The sequence below is a fragment of the Musca autumnalis genome, unplaced genomic scaffold (assembly GCF_047663935.1).
Source record: "Musca autumnalis isolate F117 unplaced genomic scaffold, ASM4766393v1 scaffold_1, whole genome shotgun sequence".
NCBI lineage: Eukaryota > Metazoa > Arthropoda > Insecta > Diptera > Muscidae > Musca > Musca autumnalis.
The window spans coordinates 56,705,294-56,731,373 of NW_027411644.1; the positions used below are offsets into that span (position 1 = coordinate 56,705,294).

Genomic DNA, 26,080 nt, shown 5'->3' on the forward strand with positions numbered 1-26,080 from the left:
TTATGTGGGTTCAGAATTTCCGTTTCGTGAATTACTTCAAAAATGTTCACAACTTTATAGTACGTTTACATATAAGCGGATTTATTAAACCCACTGAGTTTCAAATGCCAATCCCATTGCGTATACGTCAAAAGCTCTAATGTAAACATGGCGTAAACATGATGTAAATTTGGTATATACCAAGGCAAATTTATATAAGGTAAATGCATGAATTACAACAACTAACAAATTTACAAAAACAACATTGTTGTTATTGAAAATTAGTTGTCAAAGAAAATATTGAATAATAGGATCGTTTCAAAAAAAATTCTCAGGAAAAACATAACATAAATAAATTTTGAAAATCCTCTAAAATAGAACAAATTTGAATCAAAATGTAAATATAAAGCATCAGAACTGTCGTAGGCCATTTTTATTACAAGTTTAGGATGAAAAGCAGCATTTTATCAGCCTGTTTCTGTATGTCGAAAGAAGAATGTGTGCGAATGAAACACGTCCAAACTTTAGTTTTCGAAATAATTTTACCTTTGCTTTTGCTTCAAAACAAAAAACAATTTGAAAAACACACAAGAGTTTGGACGTGTTTCATTCGCACACATTCTTCTTTCGACATACAGAAACTGGCTGTATGGTAGCAAATTTCGAAGTTTCAAATTTCATGAGTAGAACCTATTACATTTTGAAAACTAAATTTATATAAATATGCCTTGGTATATACCAGTGTTAAACACCACTGGGCTCGCGAGCCGTGTCTGTGTGAACACACACAATCTCAATTGTGATGAGTTTGAACGTTACTCTCACCACCGATCATCTTCTTTGTTTTAGCAATAAATTAACACACACGATGTTTATCTAGATAGGGGTAGATAATCTCGTGTGTGTGCCCAACACAAACGCAGCGGTTGAATTTGTTGTTGCTGGCGAACTCTGGTATATACCAAGGCAAATGAATAAAGGCCTGGGTACATAAGCCGCTCAACTTTGTTGCTTAATTAATTTCTGGTAAAAGGCCAAAGACCAAGTTCGACCTAATTGAAATGTGGTTCTGACATTTCATTATTCCTTTATCAGAAATTAATTAAGCAAGAAAGTCGAGCGGCTTATGTACCCAGGACTTTAAGGTGAGAACACATTGAGAAATTCATGCTTATCCAAGCCTGAATTTGTGTAAAGGAATAAAGAAATCCAAAATCGCATTTGAATTAGGTAGTACCTGGCCTTTATTCATTTACTTCAAATTGAGCGTGAAGCAAGCAACAAAAGTCATTGTGTTTCTACCTTTAGGCCATAGCAGAACTACCAGGTAGTGGTATCACACCAGCTGATCGAATATGAAAAGTCAAATCCCTTTATAAAAAAATTATTTTTGTTGTAATTTCCCCAACAACATAAAGAAAGTTTTGACATAACATATTCAAAATTTTACGATGCCACTACCTGGTTAATTGTGCCATGCTTTAGGCATTATCATCGACATATTTCAATATGTTTTCGGAAACTTGTTTTACTAGGGTTTGACTTTTCATATTCAACCAGCTGGCTCGCATATACAGGGTGTCCAACCTGGTAAATAGACCTTTTATTTAACTTTACATTCATGGGCATTGTTTATTTGCTTTAAAATGTTCCCAATTTTGATATATTTTCCCTTTATTAGCACATTTTGTTTTTTAAATATTAAAAAAAATATTATTCCCATTTACTTATCAACTTTTTTTAACAGAAGATGACTGCCGCTGGTGGATGGAAAAACATCTCCAATTTTTTAAATGTAATTGAACGTAAACATGTTATTGTTTATGGAAATCTCTGGCGATGCACCATTGTGCCGATTTACGACAGGCAAGCAACGAACTACGTCAATAGATTTTTGTTATTATTTTTTAAATGGAATAGCCTTTGTTTCTAAGTGAATATTTTTTAAGGCTTGCTTGGGGGGTCTATGCACATGCCAAGCCTTATTAATTTGTTGTAAAAAGAAAGCTTATCAATTCTGAATTTTTGTTTTCAATATTTATTACAACAGACAAAACCGTGTGGTGGTGAATGCACAACGTAAATAAAAAAAATCACATTTTTTATTGATTGATTGTGGGATAACAACAATTTCATCATTTTGTTTATATATTGTGCGATAACAAGGGACACATGCAAACAAAATAGACAAAAAAAGGGTATCGGAAGGTCGTCGTTGAGGTATGATTTGATTTGTGCACACCACATAGCGCATTAGGAATTATGCTGTAATGTCATATCTGTTGACGTAATGATGAATGAATTCCAGAACAAATATAACACTGATTTGAAATCTCTAGGCATGACGTATAAAATCTGTTGAGCGGTACAATGACACATACTAAAATAAAAAAGAGATTAAAATGTAATGATGTTATTGGCATGAATTAGCTGACATTTAATGTAGAATAATTTTAAGAAGAAAGAACATATTTTAAGGAGAACGGCGTTTGCATTTGAAATTTTAGCCGGGTGTTAACCTTCTTTATGAGGATTTATTTGACGTTGTGTGGGTTTATTAACTCCGGTTAAGTGCAAAATTCTAGCTACAACAAAAATATATATTTATTAAAAACAAACTGATGGAAGGGATTTCCCTAAACAAATTTTAAACCGAAGCAAAAAATTAGTTGTGTTCCAGAACTAAAAAGTTTTTACAATTTTTACCACTTTTGCACAGTTTGCGTTCTCTTACTCCAAAACACACACATTTTATATGGGAGTCTTTTAGCACGGTTACACTACAGCTTTTTGCCGGGTTAACCCACTTCATGAGGATTTATTTGCTTAATCTACTCAAATCTGACCAGATTTGCCATACAAAAATTAAATCCTCTCATGGCTGGGTTTATTTTAAATCCGGCACAAATCCACCAAAAATACAGTGTTGTATTCGGTATTTGTGCAAAAAAATCCAACTCTACTCAAAAAGTACCAAAAGTTGCAACTGTTTTTGCAACAGAGTTTGTCGTGTTTTACACGTTTACGATTGGTCGCATGAGATTTTAGGTGTGTTCGTTTACTCAACAATTTGTACAAATTTGTACAAGTTCAGTAACTTCTTGTAATCGGCTAAGGTCTTTTGCATTATACTGTAGAGTAAACGAACAACATCCAGTAACAATTTGTACAAATTTTGAGTAAACGAACACACATTTTATGTAGTTAATAAATCTAAAGCTATTTGGAAACCATAAAATTATTATTTTTTTTTTTTTTTTCATTAGACACTTTTTTAACAAAAGGTACGATTGATACCATGATGCAAAAATGTATCCCTGTGTGTAAAATATACGAATATGAGCAAAGAGGGGACGATATCTCATACGAGAAATTGTAAAAGTGTAACACACGACTTTATTAGTTATTTTGTATGTATACGTAAACAAACATCAGCTGACAGTTTATATCCTCGAAAAGCTAAGTGTAACCAGCAAAGATTAACCCACTGGATCTATTAAACCCAGTGGGTTAACCTTCAATAGTGTAACCGGGGTATTTCACTACTTTTGCAATTTTTGACACAACAGCCCAAGGCAAATATAGAAGGTAGCCGATTCGGCGAATTGCTACAACAAAGCAACTTTTGCCGTAACATAATACGTCAAAATTTGTAAAGAGAATCAATTCGCCTTGGCGCTTAAATTTGCAGCGATTTAGCTTCGGCCAATCAGAACAAGATGTTTGTTTACATTTCCCAATTACAACAATTTTATTTGACATTTCATGTTCAATCAGCTGATACGAGTCGGCTACCTTCTTTAATGTGCCTTGCAACAGCCTGTTTATATTACAGTAATTTCTGGTTACCTGTATTATTCATAGCTGCATTTTGGCGTTACCTGACCAAAAATCTGTTTATAGGCAACTATTCCCTAGATTCCGTTCAAGCTATTATGTTTTACTGCACATTCAATAGCTGAATTTTCGGCATAGCTGCATCAAAATTTTGGTGATTTTACTTCAATTTGGTTGTGAAATTTACATATATCTGCACAAGAAAAAATTTAAAAATTTGTTGCGAACTCAAAACAAGGGTAAAATTCAAACACTCTGATTTTGTACTTATAAGAAATGTGCAAAACAAATATAACACAAGAAAAGATAATGAATTGTAAAAAATTGTAACGTTTTCTCTCCCGAACTTGAAATGTCTCTCGCTTTATTATTTCAACATTGCTTATAGCTGCACATCATATGCACGTAAGTAATATTGAAGATATCGGCCTTGTTGGGCAGGTAAGCGAATTTAAGCTTCCTGCATTTTGGGGATAGCTGCACAAGAAGTCGTGCAATTTTTGATTGTGCAGGTAAGCAAAAAATACTGTACATACATATGTATATGTAATTTTTTGCCGGGTAGAGAGCTCTGCATAAACGATCCACATGAAAACTTCAAGAACAAAAATGGCGTCACATACATACACTTTTTGCATGTGGTTGTTGTTTTCAACGCGTTGCTCAACGGATCGTATGTGCTGAGACCTTTAGCCTTCTTTATGAGGATTTATTTGATGGATACGGAATGGAATTGTCATTTAAAACCCAGTGGGTTTATTATATCTGGTTACAAGTAAATACACCGTTAAAATGGAACAGGCCAATTGTTTACCTTCATCCGAGTCTTCCATCTGGCGACTGATGAATCTATATATCCACTGCTGTTATATATAAACGTACTTTTCAATACTGATCGTTTATCTACAAATTAAATCGTATTAAAAGAAAAGTTATAAACAAATCGTAAAATTTACCTGTGACCCTGAATGTGTCTGTCATTCACATGTTATTACTTGATTATTTGAACAAAGAATCCAGAATCAAATGTTAAAAAAAAATAATGTCCATTTCATTTATCAATGGAATTTAGGTACAAGCCCCTTCTTCTTTGTTGTACAATTTATCTTAAAGTAATTATGATTTTATCGGGCATGTACACACACAGAAACAGGCACGTCCCCCTGAAAGGAAAAATAAAATTTTATTAAAAACGCCAATGGCGCGACGATCGATGGTGGATGTGTGTGGTTGGAAGGCATGTGGTGGAGAGAGGTATAGTAAACATAAGAACATAATTGGATAAAACGAAAAGTAAAATATGATCGTCTGCTCTCATTCAAATCAGAATTCTTGAATTGAATAGAGCTCCAAAACGGCAGTTTTATTTTTTACAAACACGTGTGACAGTAGTGTTGAATAATTAATAGTATTTCAATGGAAGGGTAAATATTTCTTTATTAAATAATGATGTTAATAAATTTGAAATTTAAAAATAATTTTATTTAAAATACATTAAAAATTGTAAAATTAACTCCCTTTCATTGTCCTTTAAAAAATTATTATCATGTGTTTACATTTAAAAAAGTCTTAAGTCATTGTATACAAAACGAAGATCTTCATTTCTGTTATTGAGATATCCAACCAAAACGAAAAAAATAGGGAAAACGTGAAAGCTCATTTGCATTGTTGTTGTGCTGCGTTTTCTTCTTCACATGAAATTGTTGTTGTCGGCTGGGCGAGCCAGTCTGTCAGTGGGGTAATGAGTGGTGGTAACTCTTTAGTGCATATTATAAAATAAAGGTGTTCGGTGTTGTTTTGTAATTTTTGTCTTCCTCCAATTAAACACTGCCAATGTTTAATAGTGTTCGTTGTTTATTAAGAACCAAAAATTACCATAGTAATTTAAAATGTGTTCTAATTCAACCAATTTCAACTGCCCACAAACAGCATTTCAGGTTTGTAAACATGTGAAAAAACACACAGCGAACATTACAAGTATAACGAGAAAAAGAAGAAACCGGTATAAAAATAGTGTGCTATGCGTGTGGGATAAAATCAATGAAGAAGAAAAAACACTGACAAAAGATAGGGTACACTAAACTTGAAAGTGTCAAGCAACAATAGTTGGGTGTGCAAAGTTAAAAAAAAGTGTGTTAAAAGTAAAATGAATTGCTACTAATTAATCATAAAGTATTGCGGTTTTCTTTTTTTTATAATTTATTTTGTTTAAAAATAGAATTTTCTCACATATTTTATTTAATAAACAACAGCTGTTCTCTCTTAACTTTCTTTATCGTTGTTAGTGTACCCTATGTGACAAAAGTCTCCACATATGGTGGAGAGAATAATATACGAGAGAACAAAACAAAATTGAAAAATATTGTGCTAAAACGAGAGAGGGAGAGAAAGCTTTGATTCGTACACAGAGTTGCCAGATTATTTTTATGAAATGTCGTCAAAATGACGATTAAAATAAAAATCGTCAAATCAATTTTATTAAATTATCAACAAATCGTCAACAATTTATCGTCATTTTGACGATTTTTTCATCAAAAATGTGCGTTTTAGAGGGTTTTCAGACGATAGGGTTTGACTGCTCAAAAACGCGTTGTCCGTTTTGGTTCTCATTCGCAAACTGTGCCAGTGTTGAAACAAAATGTGGAAGTAAGTGAACGAAAACGTACATAAAGTACTTTTTTTGATAAATTCGTTCATGAACTATTTTTTATTTATTTTGTAGTATTATACAAAAAATTGTTCATGTACATAAATGTTATGATCTTTTTTATTTTTGCGTTTGGTGGACTTTATGTAACTAGCTATTGAAGAGAAAAATATGCATATTGGGCCATACATACAACACTAGCATGTAAGATATTTTCTACCTGTTTCATCATATTTTTTACAAATAAAGGTGTTCTTCAAAACAATATGACTTCTATGTACCTGTAATAACAAAGGTATTTCCCTATTTCATAAAAATCTTTCTTGAAAAATTTACGCTGGTAACACAGGTATCATCTTACCTTCAGGTGGTAAGAATTATTACGTTATTTTTTACATGACATACATTTTACCCAATTTTATGGGATTCACAAGAATTGCTTTTTTAAATGTTCAAATACAATACACACATAAACCTTTTTGGTACATTTATGTAAAACCGTACTTCTTTTTGTTGAAAAAGTACGCTTGTATAAACTGACTTCAAAAGCGCAACACTAGATGTGAAAATTACGAATGAGAGTCAAAACGGAAACCACGTTTTTGAGCAGTCAAACCCTATCGTCTGAAAACGCTCTTACATTTTTGATGAAAAAATCGTCAAAATGACGATAAATCGTCAAATCTGGCAGCCGTGTTCGTACAATGTACATTGAGGCCTGTTATAATGTATTTGAAATTTTCACTTGGCATTTTTTTCACGACATTAGCCCAATCATTGCGGTGTTTCCATATGGAACCACTTGTGTTATTTTACTTTTTGGAAGAAAAAATCAAATATTAATATTCATAAAATATTAGAAATATACTAATATTAATTAGTATTTTCTAACAGTAAAGCATTACTGCTGTGTACTTGCCTTATATATTTCGGTCATTCGGGTTCCAATTCTTGTCCTAAAAGCAGGATAAAGTGAAAAAATATAATTTTTTTCACAAAACCTTCGCAGGGATTGGGTAAGGCAATTTTCCTTGTGGCAATTGTCATTTTTTTATGTATTTATTTATTTTTTTTGTACCGAAACCTTGAAGTATACAGATTTTTATACCCTCAGCCTTTAGGCTAAAGAGGGTATTTACACTTTGATACGACCAAAAATGTGCCTCATCGAAATAATGGTTTTAGACCCCAAGTATGTTTGTACGATATCCGTTTCAGACAATTTTGAGTAGATCTAGCAATGTCCGTCCGTCTGTCTGTCCGTCTGTCTGTCTGTCTGGCTGGTGCGCACGATAACTCTCGAACGGATCAATCGATTCGGTTCAAATTTTGGGTATCGAAATATTTTGTCCAGATTCGATTTAAGTTCGAAGATGGGCCATATAGGTCCACTCCTTCAGGTACCTCCCCCACAAATGTTCAAAAATTGTCGCAAAACTTGTGCGCACGATAACTCTTGTAGGGAATAACCGATTTGGTCCATACGTTGCACATCGTGTAATTTCTACCAAACTTAGATGAGGTTCTAATATGGACTCAATCGGTCCACTCCTTCGGGTACCTCCCACACAAAATTTCGGAAAAGTTCGGTTTAGGACCTGGTCTCGAATCTCTTTGATTTTTGTTTACGCAAGTTGTATTCGCTGTCCTTTATACGACGCTGTAAGTTTCATTAAGGGCAAGTCCATACTTCCTGAGAAAATAGCCTGAAAGTTACAAAAAACCCTATGACACCGTGTGTAGTGGTTGGAGCGCAAGATAACTCTCGAACGGATCTGCCGATTCAATCCAAAATTTGGCTTTCGTAATATTTTGTCCAAACTTAATTCAAGTTCAAAGATGGATTATATCGGTCCACTCCTTCCGGTACCTCCCCCACAAAAGTTCGAAAATGTTCGGAAAATTTGTGCGAATGATAACTCTTGAAGGAAGTAAACGATTTGGTCCATACTTTGCACATTATGAAATTTCTACCAGACTTAGATGAGGTTCCAATATGGACTCAATCGGAAAACTCCTTCGAGTACCTCCCACACAAAATTTCGGAAAAGTTCAGTTTAGGACCTGCTCTCGAATCGCCTTGGTTTTTGTTGTAACATCTTGTATTCACTGTCCCCTATACGAAGGTACAAGTTTCCTCAGGGGCAAGTCCATACTTCCTGAAAAAAAGCCTGAAAGTTGAAAAACAAACCCTATGACACCATGTTCATGGGTGGAAGCGCAAGATAATTCTCGAACGGAAATTCCGATTCCGGCCAAAATTTGGCCTTCGTAATATTGTTTCTAAACTTACTTTAAGTTCGTAGATAAGCCATATCGGTCCACTCCTTCAGGTACCTACCCCACAAAAGTTCAAAAATATTCGGAAAAATTGTACGCAAGATAACTCTTGATGGGAGTGACCAATTTGGTCCATACTTTACACATTCTCATAATATCTACCAGATATAGATAAGGTTCGAATATGGACTACATTTGTCCACTCCATCCCGTACCTCCCACACAAAATTTTGGATAAGTTCACTTTAAGACCTGCTATTGAATCACTTTGATTTTTGTTGAAGCAACTTACATTCGCTGCCTCAATTACGATGGTAAAAGTTGTTTCAGGGGCAAGTCCATACTTCTTGAGAAAACAGCGCGAAGGGTTTAAAAACCCCCTATGGCACCCCCTTGGTCTACGACGGTCCATTCCTTTAAGTACCTTTTCCGCAATATTTGTTAACTTAATCCTAATCAACATTTTTGTCGACCAAAATTTTGAAACCCCCTAAATACATAAGTTTTTTGTGAAAAAAGTGTTTTAATTTGCACAGGTTGAGGGTATATCTCTGTCGGCAAAGTCGACTGATACTTTTTAACTTGTTACCGGCATGTTCAATTGTCCAAAAAGGGCCACAAAATTATGAAGAGACCTTAAATACATTCGATCTGTCCGGAGGTAAAATTTTCGCTTCACATTGGCTGAGGATATATCTCTGTCGGCATAGCCGACTGATCCTTTTTTACTTGTTTTGCTTTATATTGCAATATTTTTACAAAATATAACATTTAGTTTAAATGGAAGATGTAATAACAAATCACTGGTAATGCGGACTTTATTCCTTACTTTTCTTAAAGTAAGGTGATTTCATTGAAAAAAATCCATGAAATTATGTGTTTTTAAATCGAGTTCCATACTCGTGGTAGAGTAAAATCATAAAATTGATGTAGTGGGGAATTCGATCTAAGAACGCCTAATTTCATGTCATTTTTTAATGAAATTCACTCTAGTGTGGACCGGGACTTAGAAAATGAATAAAAGTCTCTCGCAAAAAAAAAACCTCGGCTCTAAGTGGGTTAAGGCATTTCAGCTCTTCGCTTAAATTTTCTGATTTGCTAATTTATTTCTTCATGAGGACGCTTATTTCTTGATATCAGATATCGAAGGGTAAAATTCATGGGCTCTATGAACTTAATTATACCATTTTTAATTCAAATTCTTTTTATATGATTTATTCGGGAGTAAATAGTATCGAATGTAAAAATCAAACACTGCTTTTAAAATTGAACACTTGAACACAATTTAAGATGTTTGCTTTGAAGCTAGCGGAAAAATAAGCAAGAAATATCCGTTGTTTTGCCCCTTTTGAGCCATTTTCCTTTAAAGAAAGTTCTTTGCAATGATGATTTCAATCACCTGTACTGGAATTTTGCAACTCATTTTTTGAGTTACCTACAAAAATCGGTAAAATTAAAACGCAAACTTGTGAATGATCCATAAAAGTGGACAACACTGTTGCTATCGGTAGGACTTATCAACAGCTTTATTTTGGTTGTTAACTTACCGAAAAAAAATTGTTAATTACCGAAATTATAACCATTTTAATTTTACCGTGGTTTGTCGGTAACTCGAAAAATGACCCTGTAGGAAATGTCAATAGTGAATCTATACTGACTTACTACTGACATTGTCAACAGTACTACTGACAAACTGTAGACAACTAATGTAATTTCCTATAGACATTTTGTATGAACGTGTCATTCGAAAGTCAGTACTGACAATGGAACTAGTATGTCAATAGTAAGTCAGTAGTTCCTGAGGAACCATGTGTTGACATTGGAGGTAGTGAGTCAGTATAGACATTGGAGGTAGTAAGTCAGTATAGACATTGGAGGTAGTGAGTCAGTATAGACATTGGAGGTAGTGCGTCAATAGTATATAGTATAGTATATAGTACCAGATTTTCAATACAAAATTTTTTAGCTTATTTGGAACTTTTCATAGATAAAACAGTAATAAGAAGATGAATGTTGCTAGTAGCCTCAGAATTCGTACTTTGCTATAGAATTGTTTATTTTTCACATGTCTTTTATATTTTCTTTTGCTCATACTTGTTATTGAAATTATATGCTTTAAGTTTTCACGATATTTTATTGATTTTTACAAAAACACTTTTTTCACCAACCACAAAAATTATTTTACGCCAAACAATTAAGAAAATTAAAAAAAGGACGCTTCGTTGGGCTATCATCTGTCAATATACACAATGCTTCTTCTTATTAAGGTAAAGGTATCAATAGTTGACAACCTTGTGACAAAGTGTTGACTTTGTCACCATATTAGTAGACAAAGTGGCGACATGTCAACACATGACCCCACACTTCCTACAGGGGAGTTACAGAATTCCACTACATATGTTGTTATTCATTATTTTTATTTAATATTCAAGATAATCTGAGCGGGCCAAATGCCAAATATGTTTTAGGCATATTTGTAAACTTTAAAGGTACGAACAGAATGAAATACGCCGCTTTTTTTACGCTCAGTTTCATGTAAAAGATTAAAGGCCAAGTACTACCTAATTCAAATGCTGCCTAATTCATTTGAATTAGGTTGTACTTGGCCTTTAGTCTTTTACATGAAACTGAGCGTGAAAAAGCGGCGTATTTCATTGTGTTTCTACCTTAAGGGCGCATTTGAGTTCCTTTCGTGGGATAGCGTGCTCGCTAAGCTGTCTGATTTAATTATGATTTACCAAAAGCATATTTATCTCCTTCGATGTTTGCACGATACTTCTTTCAACTTCCAACATTCGTTGAATTAAGGCCTCGACAGATAAAAAGCATGGCATTCTTGCTGAAGTCATATCTGGTAAAAGACTAAAAACCAAGTCAACCTAATAAAAAGATTTCAGAATCACATTTGAATTAGTTCGAACTTGGTCTTTAGTCATTTACCAGATATGACTTAAGCCAGAATACCATGCTTCTTATGTGTCGAGGCCTTTATGTGCCAATATCAGCGCCTGTTCCAGTACTGCAAGAATCTACTAATTTTCACTATTTTTTCGATATCATAAAGGAAAAATTTGTATCGTAGTAAAAATTAGTAGCTTCTTCTTGCAACAGGCACTATATCGATGTCGGTCGGCTGGTACAGCTTGTGGTTCATACGACCGGGTCTGCAAAAATAATAATTTACGTCTCGTGAATTATCTCAAACATTTTCGCAACTTTAAGGCTTCATTTCGGGTAAAAGAATAAAGAACGCCCAAGACGAATTTGAATTAAGTTTTTTTTATTTATTCTTTTACTGGAGCAAAGCAAGCAACGAGCTGAATGAGTTTCTGCCTTTAGTTTGTATTTCTCTATTTTATAACAAATTCTTTTTGTCTTTGAATGAAAGTCTCTGTTTATACAGGGAAAGTTGATGGGAAAGAAAATTGAGTTTATGGGCGAGGGAGTAGACAGGAATAAGAGCGGGTACACACACCTCTGTACTGGCAAATTCTGTTTTGTTTCGTTTTTCTTCGTATACAACCTGAAGTTGGCTGCAGATTTGTTTTTGCATTTTCTTTCATTTTATTTTCTCTGTCGAGAAACAAACAACAGCGGAGACAATTGAAAAAAAAAACATTTGGAGGAAAAACTTTTTTTTAAGCAAAAACAATTCGAAATAAGTGGAAATATCAAAATTAAAATACAATTCAATGTTTCCTTTAATAATTAATTGTTTATCACACACGTCCATTTTTACTTTTCATTAAAATTTTGCCTTGGCTTTGTTTTTGAACGGCGCAATGAGAAAATGAGTGTGAAGAAGAATAAGAAAAATTATAAAGTTGACACAAACATGATTTCCGTGTCTAAACAACAAGGAAATTTTAAAGGAAATTGAGAAGAAAAATTTTCTTTTCAGTTTGAATGTCTAAACACGGTCAAATTATGTATATCGCTGCTTGTAGGTGTCGACAAACTAGCTTGATTGTAGGGATCTTTAAGTAAGTGCTTGTAACTAACGGAGTGTATTTTTCATAACGCCGTGTGAACTGCATCGAAAGATGTAGTGAAATCATTACTCTAAATTTCACCACATCCAAAGTCATCAAGAAGAGAAATCTTTCCTCAGAATAACAAAAAAAAAACTTTAGCAAAGTGAGCCGGATATTTGTATCGCATACCTTATTTTCAATTGAAAGCTTTTCATATGGCTTTCATCTTTGTGGTGACAATGAACGCGAAAAAATTGACAAATTCTTCAATGAATATTTTCCATTTATTGATCTATGTACTTCCCCTTAATGGCAGTTTGCTTATTTTCGTATTGGAAAATGTGAACCCCCTTTAAGTTGTTGCTCTTTGCCATCGAAAAAACAACGTGTTTTGTGGCGTAATAGAAGAAAGAAAGCTTTTTTGTTCGTTATTTGGAGTTTGCAAAATATTTCGAGAAAAAATATTTACCTTTTATTCATACTGTGGCAGTCGAAGAGGTCGGTCGTTGGTTTGTTTCGCGGTTTCGCCACTTTTATATCGTTCGTTTAACAAAAATATAAGTGTTGTGCAAAGAACAAGTAATGCAAAATAAAAAAAAAAAACAACAACGATATTAAACTAAAGAAGCTTCGGAAATTTACGTGGAAGCCCAGCAAACCAAATGTCTGATGTCCGACACGTCTGAACAATTTCGGAAGCAAAGTCGTTCAGATTTCGTTCCGATTTCTAAACGATTTTTCGGAGAGGAAATAGTTCAGATTTTGTACCGATTTCGTTCAGATTTCGGAACGAATGTCGGATAGAAATTTCCTTTCCGAATTTCTTAAGGATTTTCTTTAGATTTCGTTACGAAATCGGACCGAAATCGATCCGATGTCGCTGCGACATTTTGTTCCGAAATTATGTCAACCACTTCATACAACTTTCGTTAAGATATCGTTACGATTTCGGACGATACGTCCGACATTTTGTTCCGATTTCGTTACGAAGTCGGTACGATTGGTTTGCTGGGAGGTTTTGTTGACTCACCAATACCAATAATTCACATCAAGTTTTGTTGTTGTTATTTATATGGGGCTACCACAGTGAATGCCGCCCGCCGCCCCTTCGTGTTTTTACTTCTCTTCTCGCTAGCATCACTTGATTTGTGTGTTTGTTTGGCTTCGTACAGTACATACAAGTTCGGGGAAGAACCATTCAACGAATGAATCAAGAGATAAAAGCAAGCACAACCGTCACCACATACACAAATGACACGCATACACACTCAATTGTCCCGGTTAGTCAATGATAATTGGACATCGAGAGAGTTTTTCAACATTGCAATACTAAACGTTGAATTGTAAACAGTGAATTACGCAGCATTTTAGCAAAAAGAATCTGGGAAAATTTCCCAACCATCATAATTGTGTGAAGTAATTATAATTTATAACGGAACAAATTGGAAGAATATTAATAAAGTTATTGGAGACTTTTGACGGCGTCCCCTAACGGAGAAATCAAAACGAAAGAAGAAAACACAAAAAAGTCAACATGTTGCCACATTATTTTCAATCACATGACAAGGATATTGTCGATATGGATACTAAAGAAAGGATACGATATATGAGTGAATCGTCAATGTCTGGCACCAGTGGTTATTCGACAACCACATCGCCAGACCCTCGTAATTCACCAAGTTCGTCCGGTTATTCCCCAGCACATTCCCCAGCCTCAGTCCTGCAGCAAGAATTTTCTAATTTGGCTTTGCCCAATAGCTATCAGCTGTCGTCACCGCCGCAAATGCCAACACCACAACAACAACAGCAGCAGCCGACACATTCTCCTCAATATTTGGAATTACAGAATGTTTCAATAAATCAAGCAGGTTATAATAATAACAACAACAACAACAGCAATACAATGGCTGTTAACTATAGTTTTGCTAGTTTGGGAGCAGCTGCTCCCATAAATTTCCATCAACAAACAACTTTAACAGCAGGGGCAACAGCATCATCTTCGTCGTCATATACGCCACAAAAACGTGTATATCCCGCCACATTGAGCATCTTGGAACAACCGGTGGAGAAATTTCGTTTTCGTTATAAATCTGAAATGCATGGAACACATGGCTCATTGAATGGTGCCAACTCGCAACGTAACACAAAAAGTTTCCCAGAAATTGAGCTATGCGGCTATAATGGACCAGCCATAATACGTTGCAGTCTCTTTCAAGCAAATCGTGATAGCCCCCACTCACATCAGCTGGTTGTGCGTAAAGATGATCTTGACATTTGTGATCCGCATGAGCTAAATGTTTCTCCAGATAGTGGATTTTATGTTGAATTCAAAAATATGGGCATTATTCATACGGCAAAGAAATTCATTGTTGAGGAGTTGCTGAAAAAGAAACGTAAACGTTTACAATTTGAATTGGGCCGCGATAATTTGACCACAAAGGAACAACAAGAATTGGCTATACAAACCGAAAAGGAAGCAAAGGATATGAATTTAAATCAGGTAAGCAGCAACAGTATTTGCACGAGCGATAAACTTTGGTGGTTGCCGGGGCAAATTCTCGGTGTGGAACTTTTGGTTCGGTGCTTATGTCCATGGGGATTTTTTCAAAAATAGTTTTGATTTCTTGGTAGAATTAGGCCTTAGTATGTCAGGGTCTCAGGGAGTTGGTACACTTGTACCCGTATGTCTTCCCAGTTGATGAATGGGAAGCAGGTATTGGGACAGGATGAGGCAATTTCAAGAAGAAAATACTCTGCATGTTCTTTTACCCTTGTAATTAATCGAAATAGGACAAATGATTAATGGATATGAATACAGGTCTAAAATAACCCAAAACCGTCGAATGACCCGCACATAATTTTATCAAGCACTGTGGACGAGATCCTAAACAAGCAGAGCAGGTCCTCCTTGAACACTTTGACTGGGTTATGCCAAATGTCCACACTCAGAACCTTTCCCTGAGTATCCAGGGCTCAACCATGACTACCTGACTGACGATGAGTTGGACATGACTGTGGTTCCAGCTAAATCATCTAAGGGAAGTTTGAGTGTCATAGAAATTTTAGGCCATTCCCCACCAGTAAATTATGGAGTGTAGATCATTTCTTTAGAAAGAATACAGTTATCGGGATATGACCCCCGACGATTTGATTAGGGTTATATAAAGTTTGACGGCTCCAAACGGATAGTTTATTTTTATTACACCACAGGTAGACCAGGGATGACAGCTACTGAAGATAAATATTATATCTGAGTTAGTCCAAATTTCTTGAGAAAGAAAATGGGAACAAGTTGAGTTTACCAACTATGGGAAAATTTTTTCTTTAAAAATGTAAATTTTTCTTAAATAGCCGGCCTTCGGCCGGGGATTTAAGACTTTCTCCTATGGACAGGAGCCAATCTCGGGCACGGGAACTCAATTTTCTTTTAAGTTAAAAATTTTCTCTAAGTAGCCGGCCTTTAACAGGGGAATTTTCGCAATTTCGGAGGCCCATATCTCGGGAAATACGGACTTCCGCAACAAATGTTGTATATATTTGTGAACAGGGAGACGAGATCTATCTGCAAAAAGACATTTCATCCCGATCCGAGCATAGTTGGCCAGCTCGTCTTATGCCAGAAAATGTTACCAATGTTAGGATTAGGATCTCCACTATGATAGCTTAAAAATATATACAACTTAAAAACAGTTATGTCTCTTTTACGGTTCCTCTCTACATAGAGAATACCTCTACTGAGGTCTTTCTATACAGATAAGACCTCTGGAGAGGCCCTTATGTATAGAGAAAACCTCTAGAGAAGCCTCTGCATATAGAGAAGACCTCTAAAGGGGCCTTTCTGCATAGAAAAGACCTCTAGATGGAACTTTCTGTACGGAGAAAACATCTAGAGAGACCTTTCCGTATTGAGAAAACCTCTAGAGAAGACCTCTAGGAATGTCTTTTTGTACATCAAAGACCTCTAGAGAGGATTTTCTGTATAGAGAAGATCTCTAGAGAGGCCTTTCTGTATGGAGAAGGCCTTTAGAGAGCCCTTTCTGTACGGAGAAGACCTCTAGAGAGGCCTTTCTATATGTAAAAGACCTGTAGAGAGGCCATTCTGTATAGAGACGACCTCTAGATAGGCCTTTTTGCATAGCAAAGACATCTAGAGAGAACTTTCTGTAGATAGAAGACCTCTAGGGAGGCCTCTCTATATAGAGAAGACGTCTAGAGAGGCCTTTTTGTATGGAGAACACCTCTAGAAAGGTATTTCTGTATATAGAATAACTCTAGGGAGGCCCCTCTATATAGAGAAGACCTCAGAGAGGCCTTGATGTACGGAGAAGGCTTCTAGAGAGGCCTCTTTGTACCGAGAAGACCTCTAGGGAGGCCTGTCTGTATAGAAAATACCTCTAGAGAGGAATTTCTGTTTATAGAAGACCTCTAGAGAGGTATCTCTATACACAGAAGACCTCTAAAGAGGCCTTTCTGTATAGGTAAGATCACTTGAGAGGCTCTTCTATATATAGAAGACCTCTAGAGAGGTCGTCTCTATGGAGAAGACCTCTAGAGAGGCATTTCTGTTTATAGAAGACCTCTAGAGAAGTCTCTCTATATAGAGAAGTCCTCCAAAGAGGCCTTTCTGTATAGGTAAGATCACTTGACAGGCTCTTCTGTATAGAAAATACCTCTTGAGAGCCTTTTCTGTATATAAAAGACCTCTAGAGAGGCCTTTCAGTATAGAGAAGACCTCTAGAGAGGCCTTTCTGTATGGAGAAGACCTCCAGAAAGGCCTTTCTGTATATAGAAGACCTCTAGGGAGGCCTCTCTATATAGAGAAGACCTCAGAGAGGCCTTGGTGTACGGAGAATGCTTCTAGAGAGGCCTCTTTGTATCGAGAAGACCTCTATTGAGGCCTTTCTGTGTATAGAAGACCTCTCTATGTAGAGAAGACCCCTAGAGAGGGCTCTCTATATAGAGAAGACCTCTAAAGAGACCTTTCTGTATAGGTAAGATCTCTTGAGAGGCCTTTCTGTAAAGAAAATACCTCTAGAGAGGCTTTTCTGTATATAGAAGACCTCTAGAGAGGCTTTTCTGTATGTAGAAGACCTCTCTATGTAGAGACGACCTCTAAGAGGTTCCATATATGGAACCCTAAATCTATATACACACGCCAAAGATAATGCAATCTCAAACACCCCATAATAGTTTTGAAAATCTACGACCACTGCGAGAGTTTGTCCAAAATTTCAAAGTTTTTCCCGCAACATTTGTAACTTGGGAATTTTTAACATTTTTTTCTATCACTCCACATTTTAGGTTCGTTTATGTTTCGAAGCTTATCGTGTTGACAGTAACAACATGTATACGCCCATTGCCGAACCAGTTTATTCGAATACCATTAACAATCGTAAATCCGCCCAAACTGGTGAATTGAAAATAACCCGATTAAGTATTGCCACAGGCAGTGTTACGGGTGGTGAAGATCTCATCTTGTTGGTGGAAAAGGTGAATAAGAAAAATATCAAAGTACGTTTCTTTGAGATGAATGAAGACGATTTGGTGTGGGAGGCATTTGCCACTTTTCGTGAATCTGATGTCCATCATCAATATGCCATTGTGTGTCGCACTCCAGCCTATATGAATAAGGATATTGATAAACCGGTAGAAGTATTTATACAACTGGTGAGACCATCAGATGATGAACGCAGTGAGCCGCCGGTAATGTTCCGCTATAAACCTCGTGATGCTGTAACATCACGTAAAAGACGACGCACATGTTCCTCCATATCGGGTGGCAGCAGCAGCGGCGGCAGTACTAGTAATTCGGGATCTCTTAGTTCTGGTGAAATACCCCGAACCATTCAAGAACAACAACAGCAACAACAACCGGGACAGGCACAATGTTCCGGTAGTCTGTCCAAGTTTTTGAGTGAAGAAATTGATAGATTAATGAAAAACGAGGAGATGAGAAGGAAATACAAAGATTTATCCAACGAAGATTTTGGATATAGCGATGAACTAATAAATATTTTGAATATACAAGATGATCTAATGAATGTGGGTGACAGTTTTGCTCCATCAATTCCCGTGGGAGGGGGAGGTACAACAGAAAAAGATGGTGCTGCCACAAATACCACGGAGAACAGTAGGTCCCTGTTACATTATAAAAAGTTAATGATTAGCAAGAAGCAAATGGACAATGCCAGACAACAAAAACAACAACAGCAGCAGCAGCATCCGCAGCAGCATGACGAAGATCAACTAAAACTAACGGCATCTTCACAACTTAGCAGTACTTGCAACAGTTATATGCTGCAGATACGGAAAATATTTATAATTGCCAATTCCAAAGGCGCTTCACTGACACCGGCCGAACGCCGACAAGCTGCTGATGATATAACGAAACTCTATACCGACTTCTCAGATCTAAATACTGGCGGAGAATCTCTGATCCATGAAATGGTAATAAATGACATTAGCAAATATGCCATATATTTGTGTCAAATCTTGCAATACTTCCAACTGCATAACCTGCTGAATGCCATAGTGAATAATAAAAATCAAACCGCCCTACATACAGCCTGTCTATATAATCGTCCCCATTATATAAGACCACTGCTGAGTTTGGGCTGTAATCCCAATGTGCAGGATAAACAAGGCGACACAGCCATGCACATTGCAGTGCGTGAAAAACACATCTCCTGTTTGGATGCATTTTTAAAATCGAATAAAGAACTGAAATTGAATTTACGCAATGATGATGGCTTCACCCCCTTACATTTGACTGTGAGAGATAACAATTATGACATGGCCGTCAAGTTGATACAGCACGACGACAGTCTAATGCTAATACCCAATTCGAGAGATGGCAATAATGCGTTGCATATTGTTATCCAACAACAAAACTTGGAGTTGGTGAAATTTATGATGGAAATTCATGGCCTAAGGGATTCATTGTTGCACACCTGTAATACAGCGGGCCACACTCCGGTGGAGGTGGCGCGACAATTGGCCGCCAGCAGTAAACAAGCTGGGGAAATTTTAAGTCTCTTACAATCTCATTGTCAGACCACCATCAAAAGCTCCAATAGTACGGCAGCGACAGCCACCACAGTGGCCATACCCTTTAGTGACATGGAAGATAGTTGCTCAAATTTGGTAATAAAAGAAGAGGAAGCCTCTTCCCGCTCGTCCACAGATGACGATGAAGAAGATGGCGGAGGGGAAAGTACATGTAACAGTAATATTGAAGCTCCTGCTGCAACACCAATGGTTGTGCTACCACCACAACAGCACCACCAACAGAAACTCACCATTAGGAAAGATTGTATTGTAACCAATGACGACGATGAATGTGCCATGGATGTACAAATAAAAAGCGAGCCCCATGATGATTTTTATCTTACCACAGACGAGTTGAAACATGCCTTAGAGGATCCGAATAAATTTGCCCAATTGGCTAATGCTTTAAATGCCAATACCGTATGGCAACACAAATTGCATATTATACCCCAGCTATTTCTCAAAAAGGCCGATATGATGTTAAATTATGTTAAGCGTAACACGGAAAGTATCAATGTACAGTTATTTGGTCAGACCCTGCAAGAAATTGACGCAAATTTAATACATTTAATAAAGAAATAATAAATATATTATATTTTGGTTAGTTATATATCATGAAAATAGTTTTGCTTCATCATGCTACTTTTTTAGGTTTATAATGTTAACATTACCTTTGATTAGTTTCCTTTAAGAGTTTCTTTTTTTATTATTATTTGATAAGATAACTATGTAATTGATTAAATAATACATATGTTAAGACATACATATACTTTATAAAAGTTCATATAAGGTATACAAGTAAAACATGTATATGTATTTGTGAATTTTATCTTTTCGACTATCAATAAAATATTGGTCCATTATCAATCAAACTTTTAAATTTTTTCAATATATGTATGTATACTTTATTACCAGGATGGTACAATAGGGATGAGAGAAATCTGTGCAATGTAATAAGGATTTTGGATCACAAGTATGTTTGGACGAAATCCGTTTCAAACAATTTGAAGTCGAAGCCCTGTCTATACGTCTGTCTAGCTGGCTGGTGCACACGATAACTCTCTATAGACTTGGCTGCTTTGCACATCGAATTGTGTGTCGATTTGAATTGTGTATTACCTGCCACACACTGGTTCAGAAATAGATTTCCTGGCCAAAATCCCGATTATGAAAATATCTCTATCCGTTCAAAGTTACAGAGTTTTGATTCGTAATAAAAATATACAATTAATAACACTGCACCCCGGTTATTTACCTTTCTGCTTAACTGCCGTTCCCGTTTAATTGCCTCACAATCTACTTTAATTTACTTTTATATAAGTACCCGTCAAATATTTTCCCCAAAAATAACATTTAATAATGGGGGTTAGTCCCAATTTACATTAGGCGAGTTTACTTGCGGCAATTGTCAGTTTGTAGGTGAGAGAGGGTGCTGAGAGGCAAAGGGTTACCATATGCCTCACCTCTCTCTCCTACAAAATGACAATTGCCGCAAGTAAACTCGCCTAATGTAAATTGAGACTTATCATGAACGGCAATTCCCTGTGAATTTTTTCACTTTCTCCCTTAAGTTGCAACGGCGGAAAGACAAAACTCACGGGGAAATTTCATTCATGATAACCCGCAATACTTTTCTCGGTTTATTACACGCATTGGGGCCTAATTACGACATTCGATTCGAGCTCGTGAATGAAAAAATCGAACTATGAACACCTATGTGTTGTCCAAAGAACATTATGAAAGTAGGTGGTAAACAATTTGTTTATTTTAAAGCAAAAACATGGCAGAACTACCAGGTAGTGGTATCACACCAGCTGATCGAATATGAAAAGTCAAATCCCTTTATAAAAAAATTATTTTTGTTGTTGGCGTTTTTTATTGTTGGACTGCAGAATTTTACATCTTTGTGTTTATTTCAGCTTGAGTCCATATTTTGTTGTAATTCAATTGTTTATTGACCTGTTTATCGATACAGAGTCGGCGAAAAAGGGAACTGATGAAGTTGTTTGGTGACAACTGAAACTATAGTATACCCTACCCTTCGCCCGCAACTAATCATTTTCATATCCACTTTAAAATATTTTGTTGTTATTCAAACAATTGAATTACAACAAAATATGGACTCAAGCTGAAATAAACACAAAGATGAAAAATTATTTTTGTTGTAATTTCCCCAACAACATAAAGAAAGTTTTGACATAACATATTCAAAATTTTACGGTGCCACTACCTTGGTAATTGTGCCATGAGCAAAAACTAGAAAACAAAATTATTAACGAAAAAATGTAAATATTTGTTGAAATCGTTGAATAATACTTTGGGTAATAATTTCCAGCGCATATTCTGGCCAAATTGGGTAACAAATACCCAGCTACTTACGCTAGAAAACCGCAAGCCCATCGAAAATGATATCTGTAGCGCAAATGGCAATGGATTGGCGCCATATACTGAGAAGACCACACAACGACATAGCCAGGCAAGCCCTTGAACGGAATCCCCAGGGTCACAGAAAACCTGGCAGGCTAGAAACACATGGGTTCGTATGGTTATAAACGAATGTCAATCTCGTAACATGACAACAAATAAAGGTCCTAGCAAATGACCGACCAAGATGGAGAGAGTTTGTTGACGCCGTATGTTCAGTATGAACTTTTGAATTATTCTTTTTTCTTGTTTTAAACTATTGTTCGTAGTACAAGGCATTAAATAAAGGAATAAATAAAAATAGGTAAAAAAAACTTTTTAAGTTAAACGGTTTTATGTTAAACACACATTGCAATGTTTAAGATAAATGTACTAAAAACCAAAAAATAATAAAATAGATACAGTCGTGGGAATTATAAACATATGCATAGACTAGACTAAAATAAAACCGTGGGGCACGTCAATTGTCTACAATAGTTGATTAAAATGTTTGTTTTGTAATGTTACACTATAATTAGGCAGTTGTTCAACCGACAACGATGGACGTGTGATAAGTAGGGCTAGAATGTGGAAACAAGCTAGCAAGCTCGATTATAAGCGAGTTTTAGGGTTTCATAGTGGTGAGCGAGTAGTACTTTGTCGGTTATAGACAAACTACGAGCAGTGAAATGATTCCTCGCCAGCCAGCAGTGTGAATGTCCAACGATAAACTAGTTCAAACATCTCTTTTATTTACATGGAGTGTATAACTATTGGAATTTCCATGAGCAAGAAAATAGTAAGTAATTTCCTCACCGTCTGCGGGCCAACTGCCTAACGACGAATTAAACGATTCTTCTATCGCACATTAAGTCGATAATTTGTAGACAATTGACGTGCCCCACGGTTTTATTTTAGTCTAGTCTATGCATATGTTTATAATTCCCACGACTGTATCTATTTTATTATTTTTTGGTTTTTAGTACATTTATCTTAAACATTGCAATGTGTGTTTAACATAAAACCGTTTAACTTAAAACGTTTTTTTACCTATTTTTATTTTCTAGTTTTTATTTCTCATTCTGTTTAAATCATTTGGTGCTTTATTATTGCATGGTTTCTTGCCCGTTAGTTTATTGCAGTCCAACTCCTCTATACGTAGTCCCTGCAAAGATCTTACTCTACTAAGAGCCACGTAGGCTTGACCTTCTTCAAACAGTTTCGCACCTAAGTATACGACTGCGTGATCCACAGTGCTGCCCTGCATTTTATGTATTGTAGAAGCCCATGATAGTATTAAAGGCAACACACATCTGTGTGTATCGCTCCCGTTGTTTTGTTAACCTGGCTTCATATTCTTCAGGCGTTTCTGACGCTATCATCTGTGTGTATCGCTCACGTTGCTTTGTTAACCTGGCTTCATATTCTTCAGGCGTTTCTGACGCCGTCATTTGTGTATATCGCTGACGTTGCTTTTTTAACCTGGGGCCTAATTCTCGCATCCGTTATCGAGCGAGTTTTTGTTCGAAGACAAATTACGAACGATCGAAATTTTTGGATTCCCTTATACGATCGAAATTATTTAAAAAAGTTATCGATACATACGGTTATCGAACTGTGAAACACTAAATATTACAAACAAAGAAGATGTTGCGCAGCAAATTTCTCGTAAAATGAAATGAAAACATGAAAATTGTATAAAATAATAGAAAATTGTGAAAAATTAAAAGTTATAGTGACTCCGAAATAAATTCCACTATGTAAAGCCTTTACCTAATTAACTGCGTGTTGCGTGTGCGTTCAAAAAAACAAAAAGAAAATACATGTATTTGTTGTTGCTTTCAATTTGAAATACATGTATTTTGTTTTTGTATTTTTGAACGCACACGCAACACGCAGTTAATTAGGTAAAGGCTTAAAAATTTAAAAATCTCATTCTGGCACTGGAAAATATATTTTTAATTTTTCAGAAACAGGCCATTTTTGTCTAGTTTTTTACTAATTTTATTGGAAAAAGTCTTTAGTATGTGATTTTGATTGATTTTATTGAAAAATGTTTCATTAAAGTTCGTTTTGTATCAAAAAAATAATCAGTTCGACAGCAGATGTGTGGCGGGCAGAAACTCGAAAGATTCCACTCGCAAGTGTATTCGACAACGGATGCCGTAATCCAAATACTGAAAATATCGATCGAAATAACTCGATCACGTATGCGAGAATTAGGCCCCTGGCCTCATTTTGCTCAGGTGTTTTTGACGCTAATTGTTCCCGTCGTTTCTGTAATCGACTATTTCTATCATCTTCACTTTCTTTAGCTCGTTTTGCTTTATACTTTTCTTTCGCTTTTTGAAGCCTTCGTTTACGTTGTGTTGCAGTTTCTGTTTTATTTGTGTTAGTATTTTTTATATTTTTTACCATTTTATTCCCACGAGTAATGGGCATTTAAACAGTCGACCCCCCCAGAGGTCCAATAAAGGGGCAAGGCTATGTACAACAAGATGCGCCTGAGTCTTGAGGGGAAAACGCTAACGACATATTTTATCATCATTTTTATCCACCCTAATGCCATACAGTTCTCGGCGCGTTTTAACCTTCACCTTACCTTGGGTGGTGTACCGCTAACGACGTATCATTTTTAGCCACCCTAACGCCACACAGTCCTCAACACGATAAAAAATCTTGACTTGGGTGGTGGATGCAGGCTGGATTAATCAGATACCTAAATTACAGATTCAATTTCTAAATTTAAATCTTAATTATACGCCATTTAGTGGCTGCGCCCATCTTAAATATTGAGGTTGTATAGTGCACTGTATTCTTCTTGTCAAGCCCTTTTATTTGATACCCATATTGGTGGGATTGATAAAAAATTGTTATCAGCCATTTGGTAGCGGTGGCCATCTTAGATTTCAATTTTGCATAGTAAATTGTATTCTACTTGTTGAGACCTTTCATATGATACCCATATTGATGGGATTGATAAAACCTAAGTTATCCGCCATTTTGTAGAGGCCGCCATCTTGGATTTCAATTTTATATAGTACATTGTATTCTACTGGTTGAGCACTTTCATTTGATACCCATATTGATGGTATTGATAAAACCTACGTTATCCGCAATTTTGTAGCGGCCGCCATCTTGGATTTAAATTTTTTATAGTATATTGTATTCGTCGATTACTACAGGCAAGCCTCTCAGTCAAAAGGGGCATACTTCTTTCAATTTTTCCCAGTTCCATCAAATCAACCTTGGTTCAAGAAGTCCAATATGAAACCTGAAAATATAAAAATTATTAACAGACGCTCACTGGGCATACATACACAAAAAAATATTTCCACAGAATCGGCATAGCAGACACAAATCTGTGTGAGATCTGCAATGAGATTGAAGATGAAAAACATATTATCTTTCACTGCAAGAAATTCGAGGAAAATAGAAATCGTTTTGCCCTTTTCAACGAATACAACAACTTACCTGAAGTCCTGATGTGCAGGAACCAACAACATATCGATGAGCTTCTCAATTTCATATTTGAATGCAAAATTGAGTTATAATTATTAACGAAATTTTTAAATACAATTAATTAATCAATTACAAATTATTATTTTCATAATTGAATAATATCACGATCTCATTAGGTGTGTACGATAACTTTCCCAGCAATAATTACTCAGTCAGTTCCAGCAACCTCTCTCAGTGAATTTTACTCTCTCAATCAAGAAAAATTGCAGAAAGTTATCGAACAGCATTTTGCAAAAACTTGCAAGAAAGTCAGCTGTTTCCGAAAATGTATGAAATTTTTTTTTGTTTCTTTTGATATTTTAAACCAAACGAAACAAAAACATAATTTTTAAAATTGCAGTTTACTTATTTAATGCTTTAATCCTATCCACAACGCTTTAGAATCTAAAAA

The 26,080-nt window shown here is 35.8% G+C and overlaps 2 protein-coding genes and 2 long non-coding RNA genes across 6 annotated transcripts in view; 2 read left to right on the forward strand and 2 right to left on the reverse strand.

The window, feature by feature from the left end:
- Nmdmc (NAD-dependent methylenetetrahydrofolate dehydrogenase) overlaps nucleotides 1-26,080 on the forward strand; it is a 39,696-nt gene that overhangs the window by 1,533 nt on the left and 12,083 nt on the right. The window contains exon 1 of one of the 3 annotated variants that reach the window (XM_073975063.1): nucleotides 4,967-5,240. The exons of 1 other annotated variant lie outside the window; for it this stretch is intronic. In XM_073975063.1, coding sequence (XP_073831164.1) covers nucleotides 5,233-5,240 — 8 coding nt within the window. In that variant the 5' untranslated portion in view covers nucleotides 4,967-5,232. Of the gene's footprint in view, nucleotides 1-4,966; nucleotides 5,241-5,399; nucleotides 5,754-26,080 lie in introns of those variants that run through there. One more of the 3 variants, XM_073975044.1, reaches the window with a different exon arrangement.
- LOC141397997 (uncharacterized) lies at nucleotides 1,957-13,805 on the reverse strand. Its single transcript, XR_012411583.1, has 4 exons — nucleotides 13,187-13,805; nucleotides 4,773-4,979; nucleotides 4,631-4,719; nucleotides 1,957-2,359 (listed from the first exon to the last, which is right to left on the reverse strand). It is a non-coding gene; the product is annotated as an uncharacterized lncRNA (long non-coding RNA).
- On the forward strand, nucleotides 13,147-20,636 carry Rel (nuclear factor NF-kappa-B family member relish). Its single transcript, XM_073975032.1, has 3 exons — nucleotides 13,147-13,296; nucleotides 13,805-15,217; nucleotides 18,019-20,636. Exons 2-3 carry the CDS (start codon nucleotides 14,252-14,254, stop codon nucleotides 20,344-20,346), a joined length of 3,294 nt encoding a protein of 1,097 aa, XP_073831133.1. The 5' UTR covers nucleotides 13,147-13,296; nucleotides 13,805-14,251; the 3' UTR covers nucleotides 20,347-20,636.
- On the reverse strand, nucleotides 25,339-25,873 carry LOC141390551 (uncharacterized). Its single transcript, XR_012409403.1, has 3 exons — nucleotides 25,642-25,873; nucleotides 25,506-25,540; nucleotides 25,339-25,441 (listed from the first exon to the last, which is right to left on the reverse strand). It is a non-coding gene; the product is annotated as an uncharacterized lncRNA (long non-coding RNA).